Source organism: Brachypodium distachyon, chromosome 1 (genome assembly GCF_000005505.3).
Source record: "Brachypodium distachyon strain Bd21 chromosome 1, Brachypodium_distachyon_v3.0, whole genome shotgun sequence".
NCBI classification, from domain to species: domain Eukaryota; kingdom Viridiplantae; phylum Streptophyta; class Magnoliopsida; order Poales; family Poaceae; genus Brachypodium; species Brachypodium distachyon.
In genome coordinates, this window is record NC_016131.3 from 50432436 (window position 1) to 50444681 (window position 12246).

Here is a 12246-nt window from a genome sequence, read left to right on the forward strand (position 1 = left end):
GGCTTATGAAAGCCCAATAGAACTGTATATTAAGTTAAAATTTCCGCGTGGAATTTTGTCGAATTTCTCCAATTTCAACTCTCTGACCGTTAGCTCCTCCTCCGCCCTCCCTCCTCGCCGCCCGCCGGCGACCGCTTTCGTTCGTCTCCCCCCCACCGAGCAAACCACCACCGCTCCTCCTTGCTAGTAGTAGCAAAAAGCATCCATTGACCACGCCCCGGCCCCCGCGCGGCATCGACGACCAGGCCTGCTCCCCGCACTCGGCCTCGGATCCAGATCCACGCCCCCTGCCGCTGGTTTGGTTGGGGAGTTGCTTCAGCATATACGGCTCCAAATCCTGCACCCAACGGCGCTGACCTTACGACGTGGTGCTGCAGGTTCTCCCGGGATGGAGAATGGGGAGATCACCGAGGGGCTGCCGGTGCCGGCGCCGCCCAACGGGCGGCGTTACAGGCCGGTCGGTCTCGACGACCGTGCCGTGATCCAGATGGCTTCTATGGATACCGGGCCTTCCTCCGACGACGGCGGCACAGCAACACCTCAGCCGCCGAGGTGATGGATGTGCTGCACTTGACTTCATCTCATTTGTTTTCCTTCCCTATTGCTTTTGCTTGCTTGATACACACAACAACCAGTAGTAATAAGTGCTTCGGATTTAGCGGAGATTGCAGTTGAACGTGACGAAATGTTAGCATAGTTGCCCTGAATTTGTATGTACATTGCGACGACAGCGCGCCAAACGCGAGTGTTTAGCTGACCGATCGGATTTGGAGGGTTGTCTTGCTGTTAGGAGCTAATGAGAAAGCAGTATGAACTAATGGGGGGTTAATTTGATCTTTTTTAACCGATACTATTGGTTGTGGACTGTTTGAGAGCTAGCACTACTATTTTAGGCTTATACATTTTTGGAATGGGTTGTTTTTATTTTTACTCTTATAAAGAGCAGTCTGTTCATTCCACTGAGGCTACTCCCTACATTTCTAGGGAATCACCTGATCGCCAACCTGATCGCCATTCATTCTGAGCTCACATTTTCTTTTATGTATATATTCTAGGACCCTTAAGCCTGGTGCTAATCTGAACATTGACCCAAGCACGCAAGAAGGTTCTAGTGATCATGCTACATCCAGTGGATCTCAAGGGGATTCGAAGCTGGAGCTTTTTGGTTTTGACTCACTTGTAAATATTTTGGGCCTCAAGAGGTAATAATTTATGTAGGTCAATTAAGAACTCAAGATCTGTCTCCTTCTGTTAATCACACATAGTTTTTGACTAGTATTCAGCATTTGCTCTCTAAAGAAATAGTTTGAACTATTGATTTTACTTTATGACATCAGTGTCTGATGAATCAGAACAGCATGACAGGAGAACAGGTTCAGGCTCCTTCGAGTCCTAGGGATGGAGAGGATGTTGCAATTACCATTGGACGTCCGAAGGTTGTCTCCAGTTCTAACAATTAGGATGGGTGTCATCTGTTTTGTACTTCATCACCCTTTTCCTTGTTAACGGTGAATAATTAGGAATTAATATATTTGGACTTGATGTAGTAGTACTGCAGTGTACATTTTACATCTATTCGACATTTAGAACTTGAACTAGATGTATTTGCTGATGCTTTCACCTATCGTATTTGACGATTTGTTACATCTCTAGCTATATTCACTCAAGTACTCAACTATAGTTCAGTTGCTGATTCTAATTGTGTATTTGAGTTTCCTTGGAATATCAACAGGTTCACGCCTGGTCTCCAAAGTTTGCCCATTGTTTCACTGAAAATCATTGACAAATTATTTTTCTGTTTATTTGGTAAAAACTATGTTATTAATCCCATTACTTTTATTTGGTTCGCAGGAAACTGGACCTAAGTTTGGTACCATGATGGGTGTCTTTGTGCCATGCTTGCAGAATATCTTGGGAATCATTTATTATATCCGGTTTACCTGGTAAGTATTTGGTATTATGTGCACTTGTTTTTGCTACTGCAGATCAAAGTTTCATGGTATTTGGCAGAGGGCCACCTGTAATATTTTGAACCCATGGTAGAACCAAGTAAAAGTTGCTGTAGAGACTGTAAAGGATATTGTTATCCAAGTGTTTACATATTTGACTACTATCGCAGCATTAATCCCATTGGCACGTTGAATGCTTTTGTACCCTTGACAGAAGTGGTATTTCAGAAATTGTGACGCACGTCCCTCTTCGAGGTCTTAATTCGTTTGGGTTATTCAACACAGACTAATATATTTTTCCCTTCCTGCAGGATTGTTGGTATGGCAGGCATATGGCAGTCACTTGTTTTAGTCTCATTCTGTGGTGCTTGCACATTTTTAACCGGATTATCATTAAGTGCCATTGCAACGAATGGAGCAATGAAGGTATGCTGAACACTTGAACTACTGGTGATGAATTTGGGTTGATACCTGATATACCTTATTTTTACTGGTTGATTGTCTTCATTGAATTTGTGAAACCTGGTGCAGATATGGACAAATTTCATTTGTATAGTCAAATTATATGTAGATCCATTGCTAGAAATACTTTTAGAGCTTGTTTGATGTTTGGTGCTGCTACCAGAATAAACATAAATACCGATGAGCTGACATACATACCTATGGTGCATAGGGTGGTGGGCCATATTATCTCATTGGTCGTGCGCTTGGCCCTGAAGTTGGAATCAGTATTGGATTGTGTTTCTTCCTGGGAAATGCAGTTGCTGGATCCATGTGAGTATACACTGTGATAGCCAAGTACTTGAAGGTCTCCTTTCAAATTTCGTCCATCTTTTGTTTGCTTGTGGACAAAGTTTGATATTAATCTTTCTACACTGCTGCTTGGAAGCTGACATCACATGAGTTCTTTAAGTTTGTACGAGATGAGCGGAATGGTTTATAGAAAATATAAAAGTGGTAAAATTGAAGGTTTTTCTGCTATAGTTGGAATAGCTGAATATTTATGAAATCTCCATATAAAAGTACAATTAAATGATTATTTCAGAAAGAAAAATGTCTTGATTGGAAACAATGGTACGGAGTAGAACATTATTGGATTGGTAGTATAAACTCTTGCCTCTTCTGCCCACTGGAGTTTCAAATGATTCATTTTTTCTTTAGTTGTCACTTGTTACTTGTTAGTTTGGCATGCATGGTGTTGCTCTCCTTCACTCCCTTCTCAACTTACCTTTCATTTCAGGTATGTGCTGGGTGCTGTAGAAACCTTTTTGGACGCTGTTCCTTCTGCCGGATTGTTTCAAGGTAACATACAAGTGATACTAGTGGATAAGTTTAGTTTATAATTTGCGAGTGCCGAGTAGAAATTCTTAGTTATTTCCAAATTGTTGACCCTTGTAATTCAAACTTTTTGTTAGTGCATAGAAAATGCCTATCTTTACCTAGCTTGGGTGCATGTTATGTGAGAAATTGAGAAAATCAAGCAGAAGGACAATGCTTAATATTTTTGTTAAGTTGTAATGCTAGTTTTTTTATTTTGTTTTGACTAACTAGCTTTTGAAAACGCAGAGAGTGTAACAGTGGTCAACAATACATTGTTAAACGGCACAGCAACAGCTGGCACTGCAACTATAGCAACACCAAGCTTGCATGACCTTCAAGTATACGGTGTTATTGTGACCATACTGCTCTGTTTTATTGTGTTTGGTGGTGTCAAAATCATCAACAAGGTTGCACCTGCCTTCTTAATACCCGTACTCTTTTCACTGTTGTGCATTTATCTTGGTGTCTTCATTGCACCAAGACACAATGCTCCAAGTAAGTACCACATAGCTTATGTGTTCGGTAATCATAATTATGCATTTGTGGGCTCAATTATGATGTTGGTTTTCCTTCCTAAGAGGGAATCACCGGGTTGAGTATAGCCTCACTCAGAGACAACTGGGGTTCAGAATACCAACGTACAAACAATGCTGGAGTCCCTGATCCAAATGGTTCTATATATTGGGATTTCAAGTAAGCTTATTATTATCTTCATTATCATTCCATGTAAGTTTATGATGAATCTCAAGCATACTCTGGAAATTTAGGCATCCCTATAAACTTTGATCAATCATGATAATGACCCTTCTTTCCTGTTAATAGGATGAAGGCTATGGGGTGGGAGTTTCCTCAGAAACATGTTGAGTTTTAGAGAAATTATAATGTGTCCCTGAATTTTATCAATGTTTCAGTCAAATTATCAAACTTCTAGGATAACTTGATAGGTGTCAAGTAGGTCGCTTATATAATAAGTTAACATGGACAGCAGATTCTGTTAAGGGGTGTGACATGGTAAACACTTTCTGACATTGTTTGTCCTGCCTCCTGGTAAACAAACCTGGTGGGTGCATTCTGCATTCCATTCATAGGGACCGTAATACCAACATTAACCCTATTTGTTAAGGCCCAAGCAGTAAAAGCTCACCACGACTCCCATTCTCCATTATTGAAAAAAATAAGTTTAGGACCTGCAGGATAATTTATTCAATTCTTTATGTGTGCAGATGCAACATGCTAATAGATTCTTATATACTTTTCAGTGCTTTGGTAGGTCTCTTTTTTCCGGCAGTCACTGGAATTATGGCTGGCTCAAACCGATCTGCTTCACTGAAAGATACACAACGTTCAATACCAATTGGAACATTATCTGCAACTCTTACAACAACTGCTATGTACTTGTTTTCTGTGCTTCTGTTTGGAGCCTTGTCCACAAGAGAAGAGCTTCTAACTGATAGGTTTGTGTTTTTTAATGCTGCAACAAGTTGTCCGTACTCCCAATTGCAATTGTAGATAATGTGCTCTGTAGAGTTTTGAATATTATGTACTCCCTCCGTTCCTAAATTCTTGTCGTTGTTTTAGTTCAAATTTGTACTAAAACAGCTACAAGAATTTAGGAACGGAGGAAGTATATTTGAGTTTTGCGTTTATGATGTTGTCAGGGCACAATTACATGTCCTGGTGGTTTTATCCATGTGTTCCACCCTGCTGAATTCATCCACAATGAAAAATGTTGGCTTTATCGTCCAATTTCTCTACCAGTAAAGAAATATTCGTTGAGCCTACTTTTCTCTATATTCTGTTTTTGTACAACTACGTTCTGACAGCATAACTGTAGAGTACTGTTTAATTCTTTCTTAGTCCCATAATCTGCTAATGCTAAGCTTACTGATTTACTGTAGGGTAAGCTTATAAATATCCTCAATATATTGCAGGCTGCTTACTGCTACAGTGGCATGGCCTTCTCCAGCAGTGATCTATATTGGTATTATCCTGTCCACTTTAGGTGCAGCGCTGCAGAGTTTGACAGGAGCTCCAAGGTTACTTGCAGCAATAGCAAATGATGACATCCTTCCAGTTCTTAATTACTTTAAGGTTTCTGAAGGAGCCGAGCCTCATGCAGCCACTTTATTCACAGCATTAATATGTATTGGATGTGTGATTATTGGGAACTTAGATTTAATTACACCCACTATCACTATGTTCTTTCTTCTGTGCTATGCTGGTGTGAACCTGTCTTGCTTTCTGCTTGACCTACTTGATGCTCCTAGTTGGCGCCCTCGATGGAAATTTCACCACTGGAGCCTTTCACTTGTTGGTGCATTGCTTTGCGTTGGTATGCCTCTTGACTTGTACCATTTTATTTTGTTATGGGGTGCCTGTAGTACTTCTACTGAATATTGATTTATGTACATGTATGATTTTTAATCCAACCAGCTTCTCCTGGCATCATTGAAATGTATCCTCACATTGTGTTTATAATAGGGCTTTCCACTTACATGGTTTTTTTTCTCAAATTTCAGTTATCATGTTTTTGATCTCTTGGTCTTTCACTGTTATCTCCCTTGCTCTTGCAAGCCTCATTTATTACTATGTGAGTCTAAAAGGGAAGGCTGGAGACTGGGGAGATGGGTTCAAGAGTGCATATTTTCAGTTGGCATTGAGAAGTCTCAGATCGCTAGGAGGTATGACTTTCTGCATGGCAAATAAACACTCATAAATAAACTTTAGAAACTCCCATTATACTAACACAGTAACACTTACTATTCTTCTCACAGCAAATCAAGTTCATCCTAAGAATTGGTACCCCATTCCTCTGATATTATGCCGCCCTTGGGGTAAACTTCCAGAAAATGTCCCTTGCCATCCAAAACTTGCAGATTTTGCCAATTGTATGAAGAAGAAGGGCCGTGGTATGTCAATATTTGTCTCAACCATTGACGGTGATTATCATGAACTGGCTGAGGACGCGAAGACTGCCTGTCATCAGCTGGAAGCTTACATTGAATACAAACGCTGTGAGGGTGTTGCGGAGATCATTGTAGCACCTTCAATGTCCGAGGGCTTTCGCAGTATTGTTCAAACAATGGGCCTGGGTAACTTGAAGCCAAATATTGTTGTGGTGCGATACCCTGAGATCTGGCGTCGTGAGAATCTGACAGAGATACCATCAACATTTGTGAGTATAATAAATGATTGCATTATTGCCAACAAGGCGGTTGTTATTGTGAAGGGCCTTGACGAGTGGCCTAATGAGTTCCAGAGACAGTATGGGACTATTGACCTCTACTGGATCGTGAGAGACGGAGGGTTGATGCTTCTTCTGTCTCAGCTCCTTCTCACGAAAGAGACCTTTGAAAGCTGCAAGATCCAAGTCTTCTGCATAGCTGAAGAAGACACTGATGCTGAGGAGCTAAAGACCGATGTCAAGAAGTTCCTCTATGATCTTAGAATGCATGCTGAGGTCATCGTTGTGACTATGAAGTCATGGGAATCTCATGTGGAGAGCAGTAGCAGTGGTGCTCAGCCAGACGACTCCCAAGAGGCTTACACAAGTGCACAGCGAAGGATCAGCTCATACCTTTCTGAGATGAAGGAAACCACACAAAGAGAAGGACGGCCGCAAATGGAGGACGGGAAGCAAGTTGTTGTGAACGAACAAAAGGTTGATAAATTCCTCTATACAATGTTGAAGTTAAACTCCACGATACTCAGGTACTCCAGAATGGCAGCTGTGGTGCTAGTGAGCCTCCCTCCGCCACCGCTGAATCACCCTGCATATTTCTACATGGAGTACATGGATCTGCTTGTGGAGAATGTCCCACGCATGTTGATAGTTAGGGGATACAGACGAGACGTTGTCACATTTTTCACATGACTGGATATACTATACCTTTGGGTGCGTGGTTCGTTGTTGTACTACCATCATAGCAGAATGGATACACAGATTGGTATACCCTGTGAGGCTGTGACGTGATATATACCACAAGCCATCATATACCTGAGACGCGATGCTGCTGGGCTGTTACTGCCACATTAATTAGGTACGCGAACTAAAGTATCTTGATTCTTTTTTCTGGACACAACAGATGTATACTTGGTCATTACAAATTTTGTAGCCATTTTCTCTGTGCTTAACTGTTATGCTTACCTGTTCACCAAAACAGTAGCATTAGTATTCCTCTTTTGTGTTGTTTTCCATTGTTTGTGTACATTCTGAGAAACTGCACCCAGAACCCAGCTGATGAAATGAGAAAAAAAAATAGTACATAATCATGGGATATAATTAAAGAATATTTGCTGCTCTGCTGTTGTTGATGCCTGAGGCTGATGTTAGTGTCTGTCACATTTCTGTACATGATAGTATGGTTGGTGATGCTTACATGGCTTGGCATGGCTTTTATTTTGGTACTGTCACATGGGCTGAAGTTGTCCTTTGCACAAGTGCCTGCCCCCAAGTCCTGTTGAATGTGGAGTTTTCATAATTTTCACCAGCATGAATTTTCGGTGGGGTACCTGGGATTTTCTCTCTTGTTATTACATGTACTTTTTTTTTGATAGCATGCTGTTACAAGTACTTATTGTAGTAGGGTGCCATATTGTGTATATATACGTTTGTACAGTTGTACTGGTCAGAGTTTTATATAGATTGTAAACATCCAGTCAGTAATTGTGATGACTCATTGCACGATGTGATGGCCAAGGGGAAACAAGATGGATTCCTACGTAATTAGCATGTGCTAATTATAATTCTGACACTTTGCTGAAGAGAAATTGCTGCACACAGCTGATCCTATCCCATGTTGGCATGATTAGCAACCATGACATAAATTTGCATGTTCCGCAAAACATAAATTTGCCACCTTCTGTTAAAACAATCTGCGAAAAATAATATTGTATAGAGAAAGCAAAGAGTAAATTAAGCAAGCAACGTCTTGGCTCCGCGGAATATGTTTTCGCCTTTTGGGGCACGAAACCAGGGTAAAATCCGGAGTCCAAAATGGTGATTGGTTCATCGTTTTCGTTTTCTTTTTCCCCCGGTTTCGACCCAACACGACGAGATTACTTCCGGAAAAAATTTCTTCAATAGTTTGGGATGAGAAAAAAAGGAGGGTGAGAGGGGAGACCACTAGTGGGAATAACCCTAGAAACCCACCGCCGGCATGAGGCGAGGCGGGATTTGTCGACTGGAGCAAATACCACGAGGAGGCGGCGGCGAGGCCGCACTATTGTGAGTTGTGACCTTATTGTATGTGGTTTAATGATCCAATTATATGATGCATACAATTTCCAGGTTTAAAGATAATTTGTAGGTCCGTACTTTACCATCGACAACCAGTGTTTTGAACTGTACTAGCAGAAATGTCCGTGCGTTGCAATGGAGCAACAAAATAAAATGATAATACATTCGAAGACATGCATCAAAGCTTCTTCTTTTTGGTCTTTTTTGATGAGCACGGGACATCTTTTTAAGAAAGGTTTCTTTCAAATATTTTCTCTCCATATTCTACTCTCTCAAACGACAACAATGTATTCCTTCTAAAAATTATATAGCATCACGCGGTCAAAAGAATATTGAGACTGAAATTCCGGTACATAGGACTGCCACACTTGTTAAACTTTAACCACAAATTTCTTACTCTTTTAAAATTTGTTATATCTTCTTTGTTTTTTATTCATGTAGGTAAAATTACAATATATAACATCTTAAAAGATTTAAATATTTTTTAACTTACGATATCATATTTTTTAATCACACAATTCACATTTTTTGCATCAATCTTGTCGACAATCATGTCTACTTTCTAATGAACTAATTAAAAATATAATCTTTTCCACAAAGAAATAACCCTATTTAGAATTTTGACTTCATTTTATTGAGAGTAAATTTCACAAAACCACATTTTTTGTGGCAGTTGTCTCACAAAACCACATTTGTTTGTAATAGTCTCACAAAATCACAACTTTTGGGGCAGCTGGTCTCAGAAAACCCTAATCTACCCTAATCTTGATAATTAAGCTGGTTGATGGTGTTTCCGACAACCCGAGGCCACCAGTCAGATGCCACATCATCTTCCCCGGCCTGTTTTTGATGCATGTTTTCAATGCGAAAGCAGCTACCTTTGCTCGAGTGACAGCTGGTAATGTCTTGGGTCGGGTAGAAACTGACGTGGTGTCCAAAACGAGTCGGGAAGATGACGTGGCATCTTACTGGTGGCCCCGGGTTGTCGAAAACGCCATCAACTAACTTAATTATCGAGATTATGATTTTTTGAGACCAGTTGCCCCAAAAGTTGTAGTTTTGTTAGACTATTGCAAACAACCGTGGTTTTGTAAAACAGATGGCACAAAAGGTGTGGTTCCGTGAAATTTACTACTCTTTTATCTATTACTATCTATAGTACAGTGCTCGTGCGTTGCCACGGCCTCTTAAACATATGCACACAAAAATTCATGTTTATTGAAATGACAATAAGATAATTTGACATTCAATCGAATTTAACGGAACAATTGCTTTTGTCATGGAATCCATAATTTTCATATTCCTGAACGTGAGAATTCTGAGTCACTGAGTGTATTACCGACTTATCGTTGATTTCTTCAAAGGATGCAAAGGCCGGTCCTTGCCCCCCCCCACCGGAGCTAGGCACGGGCGCTGCAGGATGGCCACCTTGTCCAAAGGGTGTAGAGGCCGGTCCTTGCCCCCACCGGAGCTAGGCATTGGGCGCTCCAGGATGGCCCCCTTGCCCAGCGGCAGCCCGTGCATGAGCAACCATACAGAGAACCCGCTAGCGGAGGAGGTGGACGAGCACGCCGCGGCAGCGGACGGCACCTGGCCCCGGGTGATGAGAGGAGGGTATTGGCGTGGCAGGCGGCGAAGTGGATGCGGGAGCTTGAGCGCGGGCACGAGCGGCTGCGAGGGAGGCGACGCAGGGAACAGGGAAGGAGGAGGCAGCGGCAGGTGAGACGGGGGTTGAGGAGGCCACGGGTGGCGCTCTAGATTCGGGTGGCCGGTGGGTGAATGGCGGCGGTGAAGCGCAGGAGGTCGGTGTGGATGAGGGGATGGGTGGCTCGCAGCGTCGGGGCGGAGGCGAGCGCCCGGCCGTAGAAGGTGGAGTAGCATCGTGGCAACCAGAGCGCCGCCGCAGCTATTGGGCCGGCAGATGGAGAGAGAGCGCGAGGAGGGCGGCAAACTTGCAGAAAAACCCAGATCCGTGGCACGGCGGGACAGCACCTTGGGTCCCAACCCAATAGGAGGCAGGGTGAGATGCGGGTCGGGGACTCGGGGATGAGTCGGGGAGAGATCCGTGGAAGGAGACGCAAAATTGCAGTTTAGCCGAAACCTTGAAAAACAAACCTAGGTCCGTCCTTTATTTGGACGGCGGGTTAAATTAACAAAAACTTGAAAGGGCAAATTGCAAAATTCACGGACGGACGACGACGAAGGAAGCGTTCCTTCCTTTATTATTTGGGTAGATTCCCGCTGAGATGAATATTGAGCGAATATTTTCAACAACATGAGCATGATCAAAACAATTTTGTGTGCAACAAGTTATCCGATGGGTGGCCCAATGACTCAATGGGCCTACCATCCGTTGCCGTCGTATTAAGAAAAAAAAATACATTTCATCTTCTGTCAAATCCGTACTTTTGTACTCCGGCGTGCTAGGCGTTGGCCGTCTGATCCGCGCCGGCCGGCTCGACAGCCGTGCGTTTCCTGCTGACGGACGGATGCGATTAGAGATTGGTTAGTTTAGTTTACTTAACTTCCGCACAGCTGCGTACGGACGCGAGTGCAGCCACCGAGTCTCCGCAGCATCCTGCGTGCGCGTATATGCGGCCTCGCCGTTGCCTCGAACACCGCCGAGCGACACATCCCCCGCTCATCTTCTCGATGCGGTGCACCGCCGCAACCCAACCATTCGTCCTTCCTCATTTGGAGCCGCCATCCGGTCTCGTCACTGTCGCGGGAGCCGCCGGCGCAAGCGGGTGCCCACGGTGCTACGAACCGGAGCCGGCGGTGCTGCGAGGGAGGACCAACAGTTTTGCAAGCGGGTGGCCATGGTTCTGCGAACCGAAGTCGGCGGTGCAACAATTGAAGGCCATCGGTGGTGCGAGCGGGTGGCGGGAGGGCTACGAGGGAAGGCCGTCGGTGCTGCGACCGAGTGATGGCGGTGCGACATGGTTTAACTTGTAGAAACACCGTTTGCCAGGTAAAATAATACTCCCTCCGTCACATATTAAGTGCCGAAAATATTACATGTATCTAGATGATTTTTAGGTATAGTTATATTCATATTTGGGCAAAGAGGGTGCGAGCGTGTGCTTCAAGGGAACCGATGGACGCGTTGGTCATGGGAACACATGGGGAACGAGGGAGACGGACGACGTTGGCTCCGGATGAGGCGGTCTAACAAGATCATTTTCCATTTTAATTTCTAGATACTACGTTCAGGTTAGAGAAACTTGAGTCACTTAGTTTGGGACGGAGAGAGTAATCTATACCAATATATTAAATTGGAGTTGGTGGTGATGGTACGGTCGTTGCCGTAGGTCACTTCATCCAAATTACCAGCGTGCCACTGCCTAGGTCCTGTTTCTCTCGTCGAAACGTTTTCTTTCCGGTTCTGTCCGCGAGAAAAAAATGCTGCCTGCGCCCGGACGCCAAAGACCTCGCCTACTCCCTAGCCCAACGCTTTCTCTTTCCCTCTTCCGTTCTCTCCTCAGGCGGCGTCTGCCCGTCATGACTCTTTCTCCCCTTGCCCACGCCAAGGCATCACTATTGTGCTTCGGCGCCCTCCGTTCCTTGTCACCCTACGCGCCACCGCCCAGGCCCGTTGGCTGCGCGCCCACGCAATCGCCAGCCCCCCCCCCCCCGTCAGACATCATCGATCGCCAGCCCTGCTGACCTACTCCACCATTGATCATCCTCGTGATCCCGATCTACCTCTGTCCCATCGGGATCGAGCCGCGCCCATCT

At 43.9% G+C, this 12246-nt stretch overlaps 1 protein-coding gene across 4 annotated transcripts; it reads left to right on the forward strand.

The window, feature by feature from the left end:
• The first annotated feature begins 71 nt into the window (after window positions 1-71).
• LOC100840956 (cation-chloride cotransporter 1) lies at window positions 72-7571 on the forward strand. 4 transcript variants are annotated; one of them, XM_010229814.2, is made up of 14 exons: window positions 72-301; window positions 378-552; window positions 1056-1202; window positions 1358-1436; window positions 1852-1943; window positions 2261-2375; window positions 2623-2723; window positions 3190-3251; window positions 3516-3764; window positions 3848-3962; window positions 4529-4723; window positions 5201-5601; window positions 5789-5950; window positions 6044-7556. In XM_010229814.2, exons 2-14 carry the CDS (start codon window positions 389-391, stop codon window positions 7141-7143), a joined length of 2982 nt encoding a protein of 993 aa, XP_010228116.1. In that variant the 5' UTR covers window positions 72-301; window positions 378-388; the 3' UTR covers window positions 7144-7556. The 4 variants fall into 4 exon arrangements, with proteins under 4 accessions (XP_010228116.1, XP_010228117.1, XP_003557250.1 ...); XM_010229815.3 differs by having other exon boundaries at window positions 72-296; XM_003557202.3 differs by having other exon boundaries at window positions 72-552.
• Window positions 7572-12246: the final 4675 nt, after the last annotated feature.